The sequence below is a fragment of the Anser cygnoides genome, chromosome 2 (assembly GCF_040182565.1).
Source record: "Anser cygnoides isolate HZ-2024a breed goose chromosome 2, Taihu_goose_T2T_genome, whole genome shotgun sequence".
NCBI lineage: Eukaryota > Metazoa > Chordata > Aves > Anseriformes > Anatidae > Anser > Anser cygnoides.
This window is the reverse complement of record NC_089874.1, coordinates 163,303,673-163,324,509: the sequence shown is the minus strand read 5'-3', so window position 1 is coordinate 163,324,509 and position 20,837 is coordinate 163,303,673. Positions and strand designations below refer to the sequence as shown.

The following is a 20,837-nucleotide window of genomic DNA, read 5'->3' as shown; positions in this document are numbered from 1 at the left end:
GTGTACCAGGGGCTCGGGCTGCCCCCCGGGGTGTGCGTGTGTGGGGCTGGGGCTGCTCCTCGGTGGGGGTGTACCAGGGGCTGGGGCAGCCCCACGGGGTGAGTGTACCGGGCCTTGGGGCTGCCCCACGGGGTCTGCCTACCTAGGGTGGGGGCTGCCCCACCGGGCACGCGTAGCTGGGGCCGGGGCTGCCCCACGGCCCCCAGCTCGGGGCCCAGGGCCCTCACACGGCCTCCTGCGCCCGCCGGTACTCGAAGAGGCTCCCGCGCTCCGCAAAGCTCCGGGGCGCCGGCGGCTCCGCACCATCCTCGGCGTCCCCGGCATCCCCAGGGGGCCCGAAGCCGCCCCCACCGGGGGTCTGCAGGCAGAAGACGTCCTGCGGAGGGGAGAGGAGGCAGGCGGTCATGGGGGGGGGGGGGGGACGGACAAGGGGCACAGGGCCGGGGAGTGGGGGGGACACACGCATCTCACCCCCGGCTGCACCGGCACCGATGTCTTGGCGCCCAGGTTGATGGCTCGCCCGTCGCGGCGCAGCAGCAGGTTGAGCCCCAGGGCGCCGGGGCTGCCGCCTGCCGGGGACAAGGGGGCGAGCGGGGTGCCATGGGGCGCGCCCTGGGGCATGCCGTCGGGCGCACCATGGAGCACGCCGTGGGGCACACCGTGGGGCACAGGGCTCACCTTGCAGGCCGTAGGGCTGGATGGCGCGGCGCTCGCTCAGCACCGACAGCACCATGTCCTGGCGGAAGAGCAGCTCCCGGCACACGCCGTCGCCCCCCCGGAAGCGCCCGGCGCCCCCCGAGCCGCGGCGCAGCTCGAAGCGCTGCAGGACCACGGGGTACCTGGGGGGCGCACGGTCAGGCGGCGCGGGACCGAGCGCGGCCCCCCCCGGCCCTGCACCCACCGCTGCTCCAGGACCTCGGGGTCGGTGATGCGCGTGTTGGTCATGTGCGTGTGCACCCCGCTGCGGCCGTGCCAGCGGGGACCGGCCCCCGCGCCCCCCGCCACCGTCTCGTAGTAGCCCACGCGCTCGTTCCCGAAGGTGACGTTGTTCATGCAGCCCTGGGGAGAGGTGCCACGGGAAGGGGCACGGCTCCCCCCCCCTCCCAGCCGCCGGGTCCGGCCCCGCGCCCCCCCACCCCCCCGGCCCCCGCCCTACCTGGGAGGCTGCGCAGACCCCGAAAGCCTTGAAGATGACGTCCACCACCCGCTGCGAGGTCAGCACGTTGCCCCCCACCACGGCGGCATCGGGCGAGGGGTCCAGGATGGAGCCCTTGGGGATGATGACGCGCACGGGGGCCAGGCAGCCCTGGGGGGGGGGGAGAGACACAGCTGGGGGTGAACACCCAGACCCATGGCTCCACCTGCCTGCAGAGTGGGGCCCCCAAAAGCCCCTGCCCCAAGAAACAAGGTCCCAGGACCCCCTACCCAAATGTCCCTCATCCCCCAGGGCTCTGCCCTGCTCCTGTGGGCAGCCCAGTGGTCCCGGTGCCCAGGGGTCCCTATGTGCTCAGGGGTCCCAATGTGACCAGGTATCCCCAAGACGGGGGTCCCGGTGCTCGGGGGTCCCTATGTGACCGGGTGTCCCCATGCTGGGGGTCCGGGTGCTAGGGGGTCCATGTGTGACTGGGTGTCCCCATGCTGGGGGTCCCGGTGCTAGGGGGTCCCTATGTGACCAGGTGTCCCCAGGCTGGGGGTCCTGGCGCTCAGGGGTCCCTATGTGGCCAGGGGTTCCGGTGCTCAGGGGTCCCTATGTGACCGGGTGTCCCCACGCCGGGGGTCCCGGTGCTGGCCGCGGTGCCCACCTGGTTGAGCGGGATGTCCTGCCCCACCATGCAGCGCAGGCAGTAGATGAGGGCCGAGAGCGTGATGGCGCGGGGCGCGTTGCAGTTCCCGTACACCTCGTGCCCGGAGCCCGAGAAATCGAACACGGCGCTGCCCTGCACGGACAGCGTGGGGGACACGGGGTGGGGGACACGGGGTGGGACGTGGCAGGACACAGTGGGACGCGGGGGGACGCTGCCTTCCGGCCCCGCCACCCTGTGCGCACCTCCTGGGGGTCCACCTGCACCCGCAGCCGGATGGGGGAGCCGTCGTCCATGTGGTCCTCAGCCTCCACGGCTGCGCCCCAGCGGGCGGCAAAGCCCCTCAGCATCTCGCGCACGGCCAGCTCCGCGTTGGCCTGGGGACGGGGACAACGTCAGCAACGGGGTGGCAGCGGCGGCGCGGGGAGGGGGCGCGGGCCCTACCTGGATGTGTCCCATGTACGCCTGCACCACGCCGAGGCCGTAGAGGCCGATGAGCTCGGCCACCAGCTGGATGCCCTTCTGGTTGGCGGCCACCTGCGCCCGCAGGTCCGAGAGGTTGTCCTGCAGGTTGCGGGTCCCGCTGCAGCCCGCCACGCGGCCCGGCGCCATCAGGGCCTCGGTCACCGCTGCGGGGACGGGTGAGCGGCGGTGGGGCGGTGGCGGTGGCGCCCGTCCCCGTCCCCGCGCCCCGCCGGACACCCACCCTCCTCCTGGAAGACGCCGTCCTTCACCAGCTTGAAGGAGACGAAGACGGCCCCCTCCTCGTGCAGCGCCTTGGAGTGGGGGGGCATGGAGCCGGGCGTGATGCCCCCGATGTCTGCGTGGTGCCCACGGCTGGCCACGAAGAAGACGGGCTTGGGGACGCCGGGCCAGAAGACCTGCGGAGGGGCTGGCACTGAGCCTGGCGCCCAGGGTGTCCCCAGGGTGTCCCCAGTGCATCCCTGGGGTGTCCCCGGGGTGTCCCCGGGGTGTCCTGAGGGTGTCCCTGGGGTGTCCTGAGGGTGTCCCTGGGGTGTCCATGGTGGCCCATCACCATCTCCGTGATGTTCTGGGTCTGTCCATGGGGTGCCCATGGGGCCACCTCCAGGGTGCCTGTGGGGTGCCCCTGGGGAGCCCCCCAGTGCCCCCACCCCGCATGTCCCCGGGTGCCGCACTCACGGGGGTGATGACGGTCAGGTCGGGCAGGTGGCTGCCCCCGGCACAGGGGTGGTTGCTCAGGAGCACGTCCCCCTCCCGCAGGTCGTCCCCCAGCCTGCGGATCTGCGATGGCAGCGGGGCAGGGGGGGCTCAGCCCCACGGGGGTTGTGGAGGGGGCTGGGGGGGGGGGGGGGCAAGGCACCCCCTTACCTGGAACTGGACGGTCTCCTGCATGGCGCCCAGGTGCACGGGGATGTGGGGGGCGTTGGACACCAGCCCCCCGTCCGGCCCAAAAAGGGCGCAGGAGAAGTCCAGGCGCTCCTTGATGTTGGTGGAGATGGCCGTGCGCTGCAGGATCCGGCCCATCTGCTCTGCGGGGGCACCGAGGGGCCAGGAGGGTCCTGAGCAGGGGGTGCAGGCCCCGAGCAGCCCCCCAGCAGCCCCCCAGCTGCACTGGAGCCGTCCCGGAGCCCCGCTGTCGCCTCCCTGTCCCCACCAGATGGATTTTACCCCCCCGGACGAGCCCCCCGGCCCGGTGGCTGTGCCCACCTGCGATGCTCATGAAGCGGTGGGAGAAGATGGAGAGCTGCACGGGGTCGAGCTGCGTGCCCACGGCGCTCGGCCGCCCCGAGCCCACGGCGATGCAGACGTCGCCGAGCTCCGTCAGGCTGGCGGTGCAGCCCGGCTCCACCAGGATGGTGCTGGGGGGGGGGGGGGGCGGCGTGGGGGGGGTGGCCCTGGCCCCACAGTGAGGGGCAGCACGGAGCCGTGCCCAAAATGGGGACAGGGCTGGCTCGCTTTCACTCCTTGGCCCCACAGGGAGGGAACCCTGGCATCTGGGTCCCCATGGTCCATGCAGAATCCCATCCTGGGGTCCCACCAGCACCCTGGGGTCCCACCGGCTCCACAGCCCCCATCCCCAGCTCTCTGGGGACCCTCCTCCAGCACCCTGGGGTCCCCACCAGCTCTCCAGGGGCCCCACCAGCTCTCCAAGGTCCCTGCCAGCACCCTGATGTCCCTCTGGCCCTCTCAGATCCCCCCAGCCCTCTCAGGTCCCCCCCAGCTCCCCTGGGTCCCTGCCACCTCCCCAGGGTCCCCGCAAGCCCCCTGGGATCCCCCCAGCCCCCATCTCCTGCCTGTTCTTGTCGATGATGATGGCGGGGCCGGGGATGGAGTGGTCGCAGGAGAGCTGCTCCAGCAGGAACACCGGCGTCTCCAGGTACCCCTCCTCGAAGTAGCACCGTGTCACCTGCGGGGCCGGCGCAGCTCCAGTCCCACCGAGCCCCCTCTCACCCAGAGCCCCGTGGGGGCTGGGGCCGGACCCCGCGCCCCCTCTCACCGCCTCCACGCGCGGCGGCTCCCCGCTGGGTGCCAGCGGGCTCTCGCAGCTGATGCCGGTGCTGCCGGTGCCGCGCACCCGCACGTCGTCCACCACCACGGCGCGGTCGGGGATGGTGAAGCCAAACTCCGTCCTGTACCTGTGGCACGGGGAGGGGGTGAGCGCGGCCGGGTGGGGGAGCCCCCCGTGAACTGGGGGTGCCAGTAGTGACGCACCGGCTGGCGAAGGCAGCGGCGAAGTCCCCGGCACGGCAGGAGCGGGGGGTCGGGGGGTGCCCCTTGGCCGAGCACATCAGGGCGCAGTCGGTGCGCTCGTAGCGCAGGTGCAGGAACGCCTCCGTCCGGATCTGGTCGCTGCGGGGCCGGGAAGGGGTCAGTGGGCTGGGAGGGGGGACACACGCCGTGGTGGGGGCGCGCTGGGGACCACCCCTCACCTGGAGAAGCCCTGGGCTGCCAGCGCCTGCCGGCACTCCTGCTCCAGCGCGGCGATGCGCTCGTCCAGCTGGGCGAAGGCGGCCAGCTCGTAGCGGAGGGCGCACGGCACCTGCGCCTCGTGCACCACGTCTGCCAGCGCCATCCCGTACGCCGACAGCACCCCGCTGTACCTGCGGGCACCCAGCGCCGGCCTCAGCGCCCGCCCCGCGCCCCCAGACCGGGCTGGGGGACCCCGTCCTGGCCCCCTGCGTACTTGTGGATGAAAACCTTCTTCATGCCCAGGGCGCGGGCGATGGCGCAGGCGTGCTGTCCCCCCGCGCCCCCAAAGCAGGCCAGCACATGGCGGGAGGTGTCATGGCCTCGCGCCTGTTTTGGGGGAGAAAACAGTGATTTGGCACCAGCAGGAATGGAGATGGAGGGAACCCCCCCGCGGCACGGCGCCCACCTGCGTCAGGGCGCGGATGGGCCGGCACATGGCCTCGTTGGCCACGCGGATGAAGCCCATGGCCACCTCCTCCACCGACATCGGCTGCTGGCCGGGCGCGCCGGCGCCCACCCGGGCGGCCAGGCCCTGCAGCGCCCGCAGCGCGGCCTCGCGGCACAGCGGCTGGTCCTCGCCCGGCCCGAAGATGCGGGGGAAGAACTCGGGCAGCAGGCGGCCCAGGCACAGGTTGGCGTCGGTGACGGTCGGCGGCCCCCCTGTGTGAGGGGATGGGACGGGGATGGGGACCGTGAGGGCAGCCCCACGGTGTGGCCCCCACTGCCCCGTGGCCCCCGCTCACCCTTCCGGTAGCAGGCAGGGCCGGGGTGGGCACCGGCTGACTCGGGGCCGACCACAAAGAGCCCGGACCTGGAGGGGGAGACAGCGGAGTGGGGAGGGGGACCTCCCTATCCCATCCCACCCCATCCCATCCCCATCCCATCCCCCCCATCCCATCCCCATCCCCATCCCATCCCATCCCCATCCCATCCCCCCCATCCCCATCCCCATCCCATCCCATCCCCATCCCATCCCCCCCATCCCATCCCCATCCCCATCCATCCCCATCCCATCCCATCCCCATCCCATCCCCATCCCATTCCATCCCCATCCCCATCCCTCCCATCCCCATCCCATCCCATCCCATTCCATCCCCATCCCATCCCATCCCCATCCCATCCCCATCCCCATCCCATCCCCATCCCATCCTATCCCATCCCCATCCCCATCCCATCCCCATCCCATCCCCATCCCCATCCCATCCCCATCCCATCCCCATCCCCATCCCATCCCCATCCCCCCCATCCCATTCCATCCCCATCCCCATCCCATCCCCATCCCCATCCCATCCCCATCCCATCCCCATCCCATTCCATCCCCATCCCCATCCCATCCCCATCCCACCCCATCCCCATCCCATCCCCATCCCCATCCCATCCCCATCCCATCCTATCCCATCCCCATCCCCATCCCATCCCCATCCCATCCCCATCCCAATCCCCACCCCATCCCGTCCCCACCTGAAGAACAGCATGGAGCCCCCCCCAGCCGCCACCGTGTTGATGTCGAGCTGCGGTGCCTGGATGCTGACGCCGGCCGTGGTGGCCTCGAAGACGTGCTCGTACTCCCCGGCGTAGCGGCTCACGTCCGTCGAGGTGCCTGGGGAGCGCGGCTCAGCCCCGGCCCCGTGCCCCCCGCGCCCGGCCCCCAGCCCCACTCACCCCCCATGTCGAAGCCGATGACGGGCTGCCCGTCCTGGTGCCGGTACGTGGTGACGGCGTAGCCCACCACACCGCCCGCCGGCCCCGACAGCACGGCGCGGGCACCGCTGAAGTGCTGCATGGGCGTCAGGCCGCCGTCGGAGCGCATGAAGAGCACCGGGACGCCCTGGGGGCGGGCAGGCGGTGGGGTGAGTTGTGGGGCCGGGCACCCCCTACCCCTGCACCCAGCCCCAATTCACCTGCAGCCGCTCGGCGAAGCCTGCGCAGAAGCCGTCGAGGTACCGGCGGATGCAGGGCGTGAGGTAGGCATCGGCGCACGCCGTGTGCCCCCGCGGCACCGCCCGCGCCATCGCCGTCACCGCCGAGGACAGGGACACGTGCTGGAAGCCCAGCTCCCGCGCCAAGGCCCCCACCTGCTCCTCGTGGCCCGGCCAGCTGCCGGCAAGAGGGGACGGGGTGGGATGGGGTCCCCGTGTCACTCAGTGCCCCCCGTCCCGCGGGCACTCACGCGTAGGAGTGCAGCAGCAGCACGGCCAGGCTGCGGATGCCGCGCGCCAGCACCCGCTCCAGCTCCCGCCGCAGCGCCGTCAGGTCCAGGGGCCGCCACAGCAGCAGGGTGTCCCCAGTGCAGCCTGGGGACAGGCGGGCGTCCGGGGGGGGCTCGGCATCACGGCCCCCCCCCCCGTGTCCCCGGCCCCGCACCCACCTGCCAGCCGCGGCAGCGCCTCGGAGCCGGGCAGGCGGCAGCCGGGCTGCTGCGGGATGAGCCGCTCGTCCACCTCGATCACCTCCTCGTACAGCGCCGCGGGCATCGCCGCCTCCTGCGCCGCGACACCGGGCTGCAGGCGGGCGGCACCGGGCGGGCACGGGGGGGGCCCTGCCACGGACACGGCTCCGGGGCGTTGGGGCCGGCGGTGGCCGTGGGGTGGGAGCGCCCGCGCCGGCCGTGACCGTGACCGCGAGCGCTGGCGGCGTGGGGAGGGGGGGGGCGGGCGCTGGCACGGGGCCGGGGCTGGCGCGGGGCCGCGCTGGGGCCCAGCGGCGCTGGCGGGACGCGGCCACGCGGAGCCGGGGCCTTCAAGGACGTCTGCGCCGGGCAGAGGACGCGGCGCCGCGTGGGCGCGGGGCGTGCGGGGAGGCGGCAGCACGAGCACCGGCCGGGACGGTGACCGGGACACGGCACCGCCAGCACGGGCGGCGAGGGACACGGGGACACGGCGCGGGTGACGGGGCCGTGCCACCCAGCCCGGATGCTGAGGGTCACGGGGACGCGGTGCCGGGAGCCCCGAGGGCGTGGGGCACTGCGACACGCTGCCCGGAGCACGGACAGCACGGGCGGCAGGGACCTGCCACCCCGACCCCGGTGATGGGGACACGGCACCCCGATCCCAGTGTAGGTTATGGGGACACAGCACCCCGATCCCGGTGCAGGTGACACAGCGCCCAGATCGCAGTGCGGGTGACAGGGACACGGCACCCAGATCCTGGTGCAGGTGACGGGGACACGGCACCCTGACCCCGGTGCAGGAGATGGGGACACGCCACCCCAATCCCAGTGCAGGTGATAAAGACACGCCACCCTGATCCCGGTGCAGGTGGTGGGGACACAGCACCCCGATCCCAGTGTGGGTGACGGGGACGCAGCACCCCGATTCCGGTGCAGGAGATGGGGACGTGCCACCTGGACCCTGGTGCAGGAGATGGGGACACGCCACCCGATCCCAGTGCAGGTGATGGGGACGTGCCACCCCGACCCCGCTGCAGGTGACGGGGACACACCGCCCCGGTCCCGGTGCGGCGCCGCCTCTCACCAGGTCGAAGATGCGCGGGCGCGCCTGGGTGCCGATGTGCAGGAGGTCGCGGAAGCCGCGGGTGACGAGCAGGGCCACGCGCTCGCCCCGGCGCTCCAGCAGCGCGTTGGTGGCCACCGTGGTGCCCATGCGGATCCACTCGATGCGGGACGTGTCCAGCGGGCGCTCGCGTGGCACCGGCACCCCGCTCTCCTGCCACGGCCCCGCCTCAGCCCCGCGGCCCCGGGGGCGCCGCTCAGCCCCGTGGGGGTGCGGGGTGGGGGTCCCAGCGCCCCACTGCCCCCCCGGGGACACAGACTGGGGGTCCCACCACTCCCAGGGGTGCAGAACTGGGGGGGGTCCCACCACCCCCGGGGACATGGAGAGGGGGTCCCACCACTCTTGGGGTTGCAGAGCTGGGGGTCCCGCCACCCCCCTGCCCCTGGGGACATGGAGTGGGGGTCCCACCTCCCCCAGGGGTGCAGAGCGAGGGTCCCACCGCCGCACCACCCCACCGGGCATGGAACGGGGGTCCCGCCACCCCACCGGCCCCCAGCAGCCACGCTGGCACTGGGGGGGGACACGGGACCGGTGCAGGGAGTGGGGTCCAGCACCGGGGGGCCACGAGGAGGGAGCTGGGAGGGTCCCGGGGGGGGTCTCAGGGAGGGTCCCGGGGGGTGTCCCGGGGGTTCGGCCCGAGGGTGTCCCCGGGAGAGTCCTCAGGTCCCCGGGGGATCCCACGGGGAGGGACCTGGGGGGGTCCCGGTGCTGCCGGGAGGGGTCCCCCCCCCGCCCGGTGCCGGGGCTGCGGGGGTCCCGGGGCGGGCGCGGCGCCGCACCTCCTGCAGGACGCGGCGGATGCCCTCGGTGGGGGCGTCGCCGTAGCTCGGGTCCTCGGAGAGCAGCTTCAGGACGCGGACGCGGCCGCCGGGGCAGCGGGCGAAGACGTCGGTGAAGGTGCCGCCGCGGTCGATGGCGAACTGGAACCCGGCGGGGACCGGCGCCGCCATGGCGGGGCGGTCCTGCCCGGTACTGCTCGGTCCTGCCCGGTACGGCCCGGTCCGGTCCGGTACTGCCCGGTACGGCCCGGTACTGCCCGGTGCGGTCCGGTACGGCTCGGTCCGGTCCGGTACTGCCCGGTACGGCTCGCCCGGTACGGCTGCCCGGTACTACCTGGTCCGGTCCAGCCCTGCTCGGTACTCCCGGTCCTGCCCGTCCCGTCCCGTCCCCTCCCCTCCCCTCCCGTCCCGTCCCGTCCCGCCCCCGCCCCGCCCCCGCCCCCTCTCCCCGGTCCCGGTCCCGGTCCCGGCCGGGCAGCGCCTCGCTCCGCCCCCTCGGGGGCGTGGCCAGGGGCGGGGCTCGGGGCGGGGCGCCGCGGGGCATGCCGGGAGCTGTAGTCCGGCGCGGGGCGTACCGGGAGCCGTAGTCCGCCGGGGGCGGGCCGGGGCGGCGATGGCGGCGCTGGAGCTGCTGTCGGACGAGGGGTACCGCGCCGACGGGCGCCGCGCCGCCGAGCTGCGCAAGGTGCGGGCCCGCATGGGCGTCTTCGCGCAGCCCGACGGCTCGGCCTACATCGAGCAGGGCAACACCAAGGCGCTCGCCGTGGTCTACGGCCCGCACGAGGTGAGCGGGGCCGGGCCCGGCGGGGGGGGGGGGGGCGGCCGGGGGGGCGGCCGGGGGGGCTGGGGGGGCGGCCCGGGGAGAGGGGGCTCGGGGGAGACCTCATCGCTCTCGGCAGGTACCTGACAGGAGGCTGCAGCGAGGGGGGGTCGGTCTGTTCGCCCACGTGCCCGCTGACAGCACGAGGGGAATGGGCTCAAGTTGCGCCAGGGGAGGTTTAGGTTGGATATTAGGAAGAACTTCTTTACCGAAAGGGTTGTTAGGCGTTGGGGTGGGCTGCCCAGGGAGGTGGTGGAGTCACCATCCCTGGGGGTCCTTAAAAGACGTTTAGATGTAGAGCTCAGTGACATGGTTTAGTGGGGGACTGGTTAGTGTTAGGGCAGGGGTTGGGCTGGGTGACCCTGGGGGTCTCTCCCAACCTCGGTGACTCTGGGACCCTGCGAGCCGTGGGTGCGGGGGGCAGCCTGCCCCGCCTGGGGCCTCTCCACAGGCTGCGGCGTGCCCGGGGCACCCCCGACCCCTGCTGCGCTCGCCTGGGGGCTGCGGGGCTGGCGCCCGCTCCCCTCTCTCCCAGCCGCTGTGGGGCAGCGGTTTTTTTTTTCCCTTTGCTTAAATCTCCCCCCCCAGAAGAACAAACAACGTCACTTAGTGCTCAGCAGCGGGGCCCTTCCCCAGCGCGGGGCAGCTTCTGGATGCCTCTCACAGAAGTCACCCCGGTGGCCCCCTGCTACCGAAACCTTGCCACGCAAACCCACCGCACCCCCCAACCTGCCCCCCCCGTCCCGCTCCCCCCTGACCCTGTCCCCCGCCCCGTGCCCCCAGATGCGCGGCCCCCGCAGCAAGGCGCTGCCCGACCGGGCGCTGGTGAACTGCCAGTACAGCATGGCCACCTTCAGCACGGGCGAGCGCAAGCGGCGGCCCCACGGCGATCGCAAGTCGAGCGAGATGACGCTGCACCTCAAGCAGACCTTCGAGGCCGCCATCCTGACCGAGCTGTACCCCCGCTCCCAGATCGACATCTACGTGCAGGTGGGCACGGGGGTGGGGACCAGAGGGGGCAGCCCCCCTGTGGGACATGGGGACAGGGATGGGATGGGGATGGGGACGCGATGGGGACAGGGCGTTCCCGCTGCAGGACATGGGGATGGGGACAGGATGGGGACGGGATGGGGACAGGGGTGTTCCCACTGTGGGACACGTTCCCGGCGGGATGGGGACAGCACACCCCCCCTGTGCACAGGGACGCAGAAGGGGACAGCCTCTCCATGGAGAACAGGGGATTTTCCCTTTACAAGGGTCGGGGACAGCCCCTCTGTGGGGGACAGGGAGGGGATGGCCCTTCTGTGGGCGGCAGGGATGTAGGGGGGGCACAATCCCTCTGTGGATCATGGGGGTGGGGGGACCCAGTTCCTCCTTGGGGGACGAGGATGGGGAGAGGATGGAAAGGGAAGGGAAGGAAGGGAAAGGGAAGGAAAAAGGGAAGGGAAGGGAAAGGAAACAGGGAAAGGAAAGGAAAAAGGAAAGGGGAGGAAAGGAAAAAGGGAAGCGAAAGGAAACGGGGAAGGGAAAGGAAAGGAAAGAGAAAATGAAGGGAAAGAAAGGAGAAGGGACAGCCCCTCAAGGTGTGGCCGTGCCCCACTCGCTCCCGGGGGTGCTGGGGGGCAGCGGGGCCCCGCACCGGGAGCCGCCGGCACCCCCCTCAGCGCTGCCGCTCCCCAGATCCTGCAGGCGGACGGGGGCAACTACTGCGCCTGCGTGAACGCCGCCACGCTGGCCGTCATCGACGCCGGCATCCCCATGCGGGACTACGTCTGCGCCAGCTCGGCCGGCTTCGTGGAGGACACGGCGCTGGCCGACCTCAGCTACGTGGAGGAGGCGTCGGGGGGCCCGCAGGCGGCCCTGGCGCTGCTGCCCACCTCGGGGCAGATCGCGCTGCTGCAGATGGACTCGCGCCTGCACGAGGACCACCTGGAGGCCGTCATCGAGGCGGCCAGCGGCGCCTGCAGGGCCGTGCACGCCGTGCTGGACGGCGTGGTGCGCGACCACGTGCGGGAGGTCACCGCGCTGCTCGGGGACTGAGCGGGGGCGCCGGGAGGCGAATAAAGGGCGGCCCCGAACACCGCCACCGCTGTGTCACCTCCCTCGGGGCGCGGCGGGGACGTGGCTGGGAGGTTGGGAGCCCCCCCCCCCGTGTCCCCCTGCCCCGTGGAGCTTTTGGGCTGACCCCGCCGAGCCGTTCTGCTGCGGGAGGGGGGCGAGTGCTGAACAATGGGAGAGGGGTGATAACGGACGGAGGGGAGGGCAGCTGGGGAGGGGAGGGGAAGTGCCCCCCGTGATGTGTCCCCAGGCCAGGGGCTCCTCCGTGTCCCCCACACCCCCCCAGCCGTGCCCAGCCCCACCCCAGGGGGTTTGGGGACCCCCCCGGAGCGGCCCCCAGCCCCCGGTCCTGGTGCCAGGGCTCCGGCACCCGCCTGGCCCAGCAGTCCTGGGCCCTTGGCGGGTCCCCCAGCCCTGCATGGCCATCCGCAGCGCCTGGCGCCTTGCACTGCCCCATTGCACACCCGCTCCCATTGCACACCCAGCCCCCATTGCACACCCGCCCCCATTGCACACCCAGCCCCCATTGCACACCCGCCCCCATTGCACACCCAGCCCCCATTGCACACCCACCCCCATTGCACACCCGCTCCCATTGCACACCCAGCCCCCATTGCACACCCACCCCCATTGCACACCCACCCCCATTGCACACCCGCTCCCATTGCACACCCAGCCCCCATTGCACACCCGCTCCCATTGCACACCCAGCCCCCATTGCACACCCACCCCCATTGCACACCCACCCCCATTGCACACACACCCCCATTGCACACCCACCCCCATTGCACACCCACCCCCATTGCACACACACCCCCATTGCACACACACCCCCCCCCCACTCCCCCCGTGGCACGGCTCCTTGCACGCCCCCCTGCATCCCTGCTGCTCGGCTCCTTGCTCACACGCACACGCTGCCCCCGCCTTGCACGCCCCCATTGCACACCCCAGGGCACAGCTCCTGGTGCACACCCCCTGCCCCCCCCCGGCTCCTCGCACACCCGTTACGCAGCCCTCCCCCTCCCCTCCGCCCTCCCCTCCCCCTGCAGGCCCCACGCCCCGCCCCCTGACAGGCCCCGCCCCCTGACAGGCCCCGCCCCCAGGGCTGACAAGCCCCCCCCCAGGGCTCGCCGCGCACGCGCGGGGCGGGGCCGGGCGGTGCCTGCGGGCTCCTCCCCGCGGCCGGGCCGGGCGGCGGGACCCGGAGGTGGGCGCGGGGCGGGGGGGGCAGGACCGGGGGGGGGCTGCGGGGGGCGTGCATTGGGGGGGCAGGTACGGGAGCCACGGGGTGCTTGGGGCCGGGTGTAGGGGCTGGGGGGCGCACGGGGGGCGGGCACGGGGGCTGGGGGCGGATATGGGGGCTGGGGGGCAGCGGTGGGAGCCGTGCGGGGCGGGTGTAGGGGCTGGGGGGGGCGTTTGGGCAGGTTTCGGGGCGGCGGGGTGCTTGGGGGGCAGGTGTGGGGCTGGGGGTGCATGGGGGCAGGTGTGGGCACTGTGGGGGTGTGGGGGGCAGGTATGGGGGCTGGGGGGGTTGGGTGTGGGGGCTGGGGGTGCATGGGGGTAGGTGTGGAAGCCGTGGGGTGTGTGGGGGGCAGGTGTGGGCACTGTGGGGTGCGTGTGGGGCAGGTACGGGGGTGGTGGGATGCTTGGGGGGCAGGTACAGGCACCATGGGGGGTGTGGGGCAGGTATGGGGGTAGTGGGATGCTTGGGGGGCAGGTACAGGCACCATGGGGGGTGTGGGGCAGGTATGGGGGCTGGGGGGTTAGGTGTGGGGGCTGGGGGTGCATTGGGGCAGGTACGGGGGCTGTGTGCGTGTGGGGGTAGGTGTGGGAGCCATGGGGTGCGTGTGGGGCAGGTATGGGGCCCATGGGGGTTGGGGTTGGGGGCTGGGGGTGTATGGGGGCAGGCAGGGGGCTGGGGGGTAAGCAGGGGGCTGTGGATTGCTTGCGGGGTGGATGTGGGGCCATCAGGTGCATCCATGGGGCACAAACGCTGCGCTTGGGCACGGGGCCGTGGTTCCTCTGGGGGTGCCCGGGGGGCACCGGGGGGGCCTGGGGGCAGCCCTGGGCCTGTGGGGACCCCCTCGGTGCTCCCCCCCCAGCCATGGGGCTGCTGTCGGACCCCCACTGCCGGCGGGCGCTGTCCCGCCTCGTCGTGCGCCTCAACACCCCGCTCTGGTGAGTGCCAGCCCCGCGTGCTGGGGGGGTCCCGCGCCCCGGTGGGGGTCTCGCGCCCCGGGGGGGTCCCGCGCCCCTCACGGCCGTGCCCTCCCGCAGCGTGCTGAGCTACGTGGCGGGGCTGGGCTGGTTCCTGGCCATGGCGCTGCCGCCCCTCGCGCCGCGCACCTACATGTCGGAGAACGCCATGGGCTCCACCATGGTGGAGGAGCAGTTCCCGCACGGCGAGCGCGCCCTCGCCTACGCCCGCGACTTCGCCGCGCAGAAGAAGAAGGCGGGGTGAGGGCCGGGGACAAACGGGGGCAGCCCCCCCGCTCGCCCCCGCTGCGGCTCGGGGCAGGGTTTGGGGCCGGGGGGTCCCCGCACGGCTCCATCCCCGCCTCTCCCCAGGGGCATCCCCGTGGCCTGGCTGGAGAAGACGATGTGGGGCCTGGGGCTGGAGGTGTACAAGCAGCCCTTCGCCCGCACGCTGCCTTTCCCCGACGAGAGCCGTGAGCGATACGTGCGTAGGGGCCGCGTGTATGGGGCTGCGGGGGCTCCGCGGGGCCTCCGCCTGCACGGACGGTGCCGGGGTTTGGTGGTGCCGGGGGTTGGCTCTGCCGAGCACCGCAGCAGCGGGTGGCCAGGAGGGCCCGGCCGTAAGCAGAAATGCAGAGAGGGACCTGGGGGTGCTGGTGGGCAGAGCTTGGACACAAGGCAGCACCGTGTGCTGGGGGCCCAGAACCCCCCCTTTGCAGCCTGGGCTGCGCCAGCAGCAGCGGGGCTGGGGGCGAGGGGGGGCTCGGCCCTGCTCTCCCGAGACCCCCCTGCAGCACCCGGCCCAGCACGAGGACACGGAGCTGCTGGAGCAGGGCTGGGGCGGCCGCGGGGGTTCCCGGGTCTGGAGCAGCTCCGCCGTGGGGCCGGCTGAGGGCTGGGGGTGCTGGGCCTGGGCAGGAGAAGGCTCCGGGGGCACCCCCCGGCGGGCTGCGGTGCTGAAGTGTTTGGGGGTCGCTCTCGGGTTGCCCCTCGCGGAGCTGGGGGCTGGGCCGGATGATCGCCGGGGTCCCCTCGGCTCAGCCCGTTCCCTTCCTCCGCAGATGGTGAAGGGCACCAACGTCTACGGGATCCTGCGGGCGCCGCGCGCGGCCAGCACCGAGTCGCTGGTGCTGAGCGTGCCCTGCAGCGAGGGCACGCAGAACAGCCAGGCCGTGGGGCTGATGCTGGCCCTGGCCGCCTACTTCCGAGGTGAGCCCGGCACCGTGCTTGTGCTCTGTGGGGCCTGGGTGGCCAAAGCCCCCCTGGGGGCTCCCGGCTTCCCGGGGGGCAGCACCCAGAGCCTGCCCCGTGGCTGACGCCTGCGCTCAGGTCAGATCTACTGGGCGAAGGACATCATCTTCCTGGTGAACGAGCACGACCTGCTGGGCATGGAGGCCTGGCTGGAGGCCTACCACGACGTCAACGTCACCGGTAAGGCCGGGGAGGCCGGGGGCCGCGGCCCCGGGAGCCCCCCGTGCGCTGAGCGTCGCGGTGCCCGCAGAGATGCAGTCCTCGGGGACGCTGGGCCGCGCCGGGGCCATCCAGGCGGCCGTGGCGCTGGAGCTGAGCAGCGACGTGGTCACCAGCTTCGACGTGGCGGTGGAGGGGCTGAACGGGCAGCTGCCCAACCTGGACCTGGTCAACCTCTTCCACGCCTTCTGCCAGAAGAACGGGCTGCTCTGCACCATCCAGGGCAAGGTGAGCTGGCGGCGGCGCGGCGCCGGGGCTGGTGGTCCCCGCGCCCGCTCCGACACGGCCGTCCCGCAGCTGCAGCGCTCCGACTGGGACACGCTGCCCGCCTACGCGCACAGCCTGCAGACGCTGCTGCTGATGGTGCTCAAGCAGGGCTCGGGGCGGCCCCAGGGCGACCACGGCCTCTTCCTCCGCTACCACATCGAGGCCATCACCGTGCGCGGCATCAACAGCTTCCGCCAGTACAAGTACGACATGACCACCGTGGGCAAGTGAGTGCGGGGCCGGGGGGGTGCCCGGGGCTTGGGGGGGTACCCGGGGCCGGGGGGCCCCGCGCTGAGTCCAGTCCCTGCAGGACGCTGGAGGGAATGTTCCGGAAGCTCAACAACCTGCTGGAGCGGCTGCACCAGTCCTATTTCTTCTACCTGCTGCCCTCGCTGTCCCGCTTCGTCTCCATCGGCGTCTACATGCCGGCCTTCGGCTTCCTCATCCTCGTCCTTGTCCTCAAGATATCCTTGCTGGGGGGAGGACCCAGGCCGGGTCCTAGGGGACTGTGGGAGGGGGGGTCCAGGGGCTGGGGGTGTTTGGCTGGGGGGGCTCTGCTGGAGCAGCTCCGCTCGTTTCCCTGACTGCACGCTCATGCCCTGGACCTGTGGATGCAACTCAACAAATGTGAGGCGGCCTCGGCCGAGCGGCTCTGGGACGGGGACCAGGGGGCTGCCCACGCTGTGGCGGAGGTCAGGGGGCTTCTGTGTTGCATCCCCCCCTTTTCCTTCTTGTTTTTTCCCCCTTCCTTCCTTCCTTCCTTCCCTCCCCACCTGCAGTCCCGGTGCCCGCGGACCCTTTGTGGCTCAGTTCCCTGAGGCGGGGCCGGGCCCTGCCCCAGCACCGGCCCCACCGCTGCCCTCTCCCGCAGGAGCCGCGGCCGGGCCTGCTGGCCCTGGTGCCACCGCTGCTGGTGTGCCACGCCGCCGGGCTCGCCCTCTACCTGCTGCCGGTGCTGGGGCAGCGCGTGGCCACCCAGCACTTCCCCGTCTCCGAGGCGGAGGCCGTGGTGCTCACCCTCATCGCCATCTACGTGGCCGGCATGGCGCTGCCCCACAGCGCCCACAGGTCAGGGGGTGGCCGCGGGGTGCCGTGGGGCTGAGCCCGTGGTGCTGAGCCCGTGGTGCTGAGCCCGTGGTGCTGAGCCCGTGGTGCTGAGCCCGTTTCGCTGCCCGCAGGGCGCTGCCGGGTGGGGGAAGCGACCGGGGCTGGATGACGCTGAAGCTGCTGGCGCTGCTGTACCTGGCCGCCCAGCTGAGCTGCGCCGCCCTCCTCAACTTCTCCCTGGGCTTCCTCCTGGCTGCCACCATGGTCCCGGCCGCCGCCGCCGTGCGTCCCACCGGCCCCAGGTGAGCTGGGGCCCCGCGGGGTAGGACGGGGACGGTCCCCGGACCCCGCTGAGCCGCGCTCTCCCTCCCCGCTCAGGCCGGTGCTGGCGGCGCTGCTGGTGCTGTCGACGCCGGCCGTGACGCTGCTGCTGGGCATCTTCCTGCACCGCGAGCTGGAGGAGCGGCCGGCGGGGCTGGCCGAGGGCTGGCAGCTCTTCCTGCAGGCGCTGGCCGAGGGGCTGCTGCAGCACCACCTGTACGGCGCCCTGCCCTTCCCCTTCCTCGCGCTGCTCACGTACCCCTGCTGGCTGCTGCTCTGGAACGTGCTCTGCTGGAAGTGACCGGGGGGCATGGACACACGGGGACGGACAGACGCATGGACGGATGGACACAGGGACAGACACCCTGGCAGGGACACGCACACCCGGGCATGGACGGACACATGGGCGGATGGACACAGGGACAGACAGCATGGCATGGATGGAGGGACAGATACACACGGACAGATGGAGGACACACGGACAGATGGACACGGATGGACACACGGACAAGGGGGGGAGTGGAGGTGTCTTGGGGTGGGCTCAGCCCCCTGGGGAAGCACTGGGGAGTGCCCACTGCACGTAAGCCCGGTGCCCCCAGTCCTGTCCCGATTCCTCCCAGTTCCCCCCGGTGCCAATACCCCCCGCTGCCCCCGGTCCTGTCCGGCTTCTCCCCGGTACCAGTGCCCCCTGGTCCCCCCAGTCCTGTGCCTGTACCCCCTGGTGCCGGGACTCCCCGGTCTGGTCTCAGTACCCCCCGGTGCCAGTTCTCCCCAGTGCCTCCAGTCCGGTGCCGGTTCTGTCCTGTGCCGGTCCTGTCCCCGGTCCGGTCCCGGTACCCCCCGGTGCCGGTTCCCCCCGGTCCTGTCCCCGTGCCCCCCCCGGTGCCGGTCCCCCCGGTCCTGTCCCGGTCCCCCGGTCCTGTCCCCGTGCCCCCCCCGGTGCCGGTTCCCCCCGGTCCTGTCCCCGTGCCCCCCCCGGTGCCGGTCCCCCCGCCCCCCCCGCTCGCCGTCCCCCTCTCCCCCAATAAACGCGGCCCCGCCCGGGGCTCGGCCCCCCCCCGGTGCGCGGGCGGCTCCCCCCCGGCCCGTGCCGCCCCTTCCTGCTCGCGTCGCGTCCGGGGCGGGCCCGCGGCGTCCCCTCGACCTCGGGGCGGGCGGAGCGGGGCCGAGCGCAGCGCAGCGGAGCCGAGATGGCGGCGGTGGCGGTGCGGCGGCTCCCGCTGAGGCCCGGCGGCCGCCTCCTGCTGGCGCCGCGGCCTCGGGCGGCGCCCGCCGGGGTGAGCGGGGGGGGAACCGGGAGGGGACGGGGGGGCGGGGGGTGGAACCGGGCCGGGCCCCGCGGTGCCCTTGCCCCGTCCCGCTGACGGCTCTGCCCCCCCCCAGGCCCGCGCCGCCTCCTCGTGGGGGCGGCCCCGCGGCGGGGCGGTGGCGCTGGGGGCGCTGGGGGCGCTGGCGGCGGGCGGCGGGGCCGCGCTGGCCCTGCACGGAGCCCTGAGCGCCGGCGAGCTGGAGATGCACCCGCCCGGCTTCCCCTGGAGCCACGGCGGGCTGCTCGCCGCGCTGGACCACGGCAGGTGCGGGGGGGGCCGGGGGGAACCGGGGGGGGGGCCGCAGGGGGCGGGGGGGAGGACCCGGAGGGGGTCCGGGAGGGAGCGGGGGAGGACCCGGAGGGGGTCCGGGAGGGAGCGGGGGAGGACCCGGAAGGGTCCCGGGGGGGACCGGAGAGGTTGCAAGGGGCTGGGGGGGGGACCTGGAGGGGGTCCGGGGGGGACCGGAGGGGGCTCAGAGAGTTGCGGGGGGGGGGGGGGGGGGCGGAGAGGTCCGGGGTGGACCCGGAGGGGTCCCTGGGGGAACGGGGAGGGGGGACCGGGGGGGCCCGGAGGGGTTCAGGGGGAGACCAGGGAGGTCTTGGAGGGCTCCTGGGGGGGGTCCCGGGGGGATCTGGAGGGACCCAGAGGGGTCTGGGGGGTCCTGGGGGGGGGGGGGGGGGTTCCGGAGGGGTCCAGGGGGAGACTGGGGAGGTCCTGGAGGGGTCCCGGGGGGGCGGGGAGGGACCGGGGGGGTCTGGGGGGGATCTGGGGGGACCCAGAAGGGTCCGGGGGGTCCTGGGGAGGTCTGGGGGGGGGTTCCGGAGGGGTCCAGTGGGAGACCCAGAGGGGTCCCGGGGGGTCCCGGGGTGGCCGCGGCACTGAGCGCTCTCCCCCGCAGCGTGCGGCGCGGCTACCAGGTGTACAAGCAGGTGTGCTCGGCCTGCCACAGCATGGAGTACCTGGCCTTCCGCAACCTCATCGGCGTCACGCACACCGAGGAGGAGGCCAAGGCGCTGGCCGAGGAGGTGAGCGAGCCCCGGACCCCCCCACCCACCCGCCACTGGCCCCCCACCCCCTGCCCGCGGCTCAGCGCCCTCCCGCCCGCAGGTGGAGGTGGTGGACGGCCCGGATGAGAACGGGGAGATGTTCACGCGCCCCGGCAAGATCTCCGACTACTTCCCCAAGCCCTACCCCAACCCCGAGGCGGCGCGAGCCGCCAACAACGGGGCGCTGCCCCCTGACCTCAGCTACATCGTCAACGCCCGGTAAGGGGCCGCTGTGCCGCGGGCACTCGGCTCGGGGGGTCCGGACCCACGCGGACCCAGTGATGCGAGGAGGACCCCGGCACCGCCACCCTGCAGCCCGATGCTGACATCCTGGGGTTTGCGTTGCAGGCACGGGGGCGAGGACTACGTGTTCTCCCTCCTCACCGGCTACTGCGACCCCCCGGCCGGCGTCACGGTGCGCGAGGGGCTGCACTACAACCCCTACTTCCCGGGGCAGGCCATCGGCATGGCCCCCCCCATCTACAACGAGATCCTGGAGTTCGATGACGGTAAGAGGGGGCCGTGGGGCGCGGACCCAGCCCACGGGGGGTGCTCAGCTCCCTCCTCCCTCCCCAGGCACTCCGGCCACCATGTCGCAGATCGCGAAGGACGTCTGCACGTTCCTGCGGTGGGCGGCGGAGCCGGAGCACGACCACCGCAAACGGATGGGCTTGAAGGTCAGAGCCGGCCTGGGGCCTGGGCGAGGGGTGGGCGGGGGGGAGGCCCAGGGGAGCGGCGCTGCCCCCTCCCTGCTGCTCCAGGGGGCCCCAAAGCCTTGCAGTGCAGAGGGGGTCCTGGGGGGCAGAGAGCGCGATGCCTTCCTTCCCCCAGATGCTGATGATCTCCAGCCTTCTGATATCCCTCACCTACTACTGGAAGCGCCACAAGTGGTCGGTTCTGAAGAGCAGAAAAATGGTCTACCGGCCTCCCAAGTAGGGGTGGGAGAGAGGGGTGCCCCCACCTCCGCCCTGCGGCCCCTCGGGGGCACGGGGAGGAGCGTGCAGCGGGCACCGCGTGCTCCCCGCTCGCACGGCAGCTCGGTTATTTAACATCGCGCTCTGCGCCCGCAGGCACTGCTGGCCACACGTGGGGTGGGGGGACGGTGCCTGCGTGTTTACAGTTTGGGGACGTGGGAATAAAATCTGAATCGCCAGCTGGGAAGCGTCGTGTGGTCTGTGCGTGCTGCGGGTCCGTTGCACGGGGAGAGGCCGTGCAGGGGCTAACCCCATCGGGCCCATCTCTGGTGCTGAGGCAGGC

The 20,837-nt window shown here is 73.2% G+C and overlaps 4 protein-coding genes across 4 annotated transcripts; 3 read left to right on the top strand and 1 right to left on the bottom strand.

The window, feature by feature from the left end:
* Positions 1-83: 83 nt before the first annotated feature.
* Positions 84-9,349, bottom strand: OPLAH (5-oxoprolinase, ATP-hydrolysing). Its single transcript, XM_066990895.1, has 26 exons — positions 9,046-9,349; positions 8,228-8,419; positions 7,123-7,237; positions 6,925-7,048; positions 6,656-6,851; positions 6,417-6,582; positions 6,216-6,354; positions 5,498-5,565; positions 5,161-5,414; positions 4,969-5,081; positions 4,715-4,885; positions 4,497-4,634; positions 4,282-4,420; positions 4,079-4,191; positions 3,492-3,643; positions 3,153-3,313; positions 2,964-3,065; positions 2,509-2,683; positions 2,247-2,431; positions 2,048-2,179; positions 1,803-1,937; positions 1,157-1,306; positions 902-1,059; positions 679-839; positions 472-569; positions 84-376 (listed from the first exon to the last, which is right to left on the bottom strand). Exons 1-26 carry the CDS (start codon positions 9,214-9,216, stop codon positions 224-226), a joined length of 3,861 nt encoding a protein of 1,286 aa, XP_066846996.1. The 5' UTR covers positions 9,217-9,349; the 3' UTR covers positions 84-223.
* Positions 9,350-9,616: 267 nt separating this feature from the next.
* EXOSC4 (exosome component 4) lies at positions 9,617-11,951 on the top strand. The gene is made up of 3 exons (XM_066990894.1): positions 9,617-9,829; positions 10,649-10,855; positions 11,546-11,951. The coding sequence occupies exons 1-3, from the start codon at positions 9,659-9,661 to the stop codon at positions 11,903-11,905; spliced, it is 738 nt and encodes a 245-aa protein (XP_066846995.1). The 5' UTR covers positions 9,617-9,658; the 3' UTR covers positions 11,906-11,951.
* Positions 11,952-13,815: 1,864 nt separating this feature from the next.
* GPAA1 (glycosylphosphatidylinositol anchor attachment 1) lies at positions 13,816-17,862 on the top strand. Its single transcript, XM_066990893.1, is given in 13 exon segments — positions 13,816-14,101; positions 14,201-14,380; positions 14,492-14,603; positions 15,181-15,328; positions 15,449-15,550; positions 15,621-15,817; positions 15,887-16,083; positions 16,167-16,320; positions 16,453-16,497; positions 16,676-16,738; positions 16,740-16,924; positions 17,035-17,205; positions 17,282-17,862. Coding segments are annotated over 13 exon segments (2,079 nt in total). The 5' UTR covers positions 13,816-13,820; the 3' UTR covers positions 17,526-17,862.
* A 483-nt stretch (positions 17,863-18,345) lies between these two features.
* CYC1 (cytochrome c1) lies at positions 18,346-20,733 on the top strand. The gene is made up of 7 exons (XM_066990890.1): positions 18,346-18,501; positions 18,608-18,798; positions 19,433-19,559; positions 19,642-19,799; positions 19,929-20,089; positions 20,157-20,257; positions 20,412-20,733. The coding sequence occupies exons 1-7, from the start codon at positions 18,415-18,417 to the stop codon at positions 20,514-20,516; spliced, it is 930 nt and encodes a 309-aa protein (XP_066846991.1). The 5' UTR covers positions 18,346-18,414; the 3' UTR covers positions 20,517-20,733.
* Positions 20,734-20,837: the final 104 nt, after the last annotated feature.

Bases quoted from the DNA above. Each gene is read 5' to 3' on its own strand.
- OPLAH (XM_066990895.1), bottom strand. From the start codon at position 9,216: ATGGCGGCGCCGGTCCCCGCCGGGTTCCAGTTCGCCATCGACCGCGGC. The intron at 4,421-4,496 runs GTGCGTCACTAC...CCCGTGCCACAG, and splicing joins GCCGCTGCCTTCGCCAGCCG to GTACAGGACGGAGTTTGGCT. The intron at 3,644-4,078 runs GCAGGAGATGGG...CCCCCCCCCCAG, and splicing joins ATCATCATCGACAAGAACAG to CACCATCCTGGTGGAGCCGG.
- EXOSC4 (XM_066990894.1), top strand. From the start codon at position 9,659: ATGGCGGCGCTGGAGCTGCTGTCGGACGAGGGGTACCGCGCCGACGGG. The intron at 9,830-10,648 runs GTGAGCGGGGCC...CCGTGCCCCCAG, and splicing joins TGGTCTACGGCCCGCACGAG to ATGCGCGGCCCCCGCAGCAA. The intron at 10,856-11,545 runs GTGGGCACGGGG...GCCGCTCCCCAG, and splicing joins AGATCGACATCTACGTGCAG to ATCCTGCAGGCGGACGGGGG.
- CYC1 (XM_066990890.1), top strand. From the start codon at position 18,415: ATGGCGGCGGTGGCGGTGCGGCGGCTCCCGCTGAGGCCCGGCGGCCGC. The intron at 18,502-18,607 runs GTGAGCGGGGGG...GCCCCCCCCCAG, and splicing joins CTCGGGCGGCGCCCGCCGGG to GCCCGCGCCGCCTCCTCGTG. The intron at 20,258-20,411 runs GTCAGAGCCGGC...TCCTTCCCCCAG, and splicing joins GCAAACGGATGGGCTTGAAG to ATGCTGATGATCTCCAGCCT.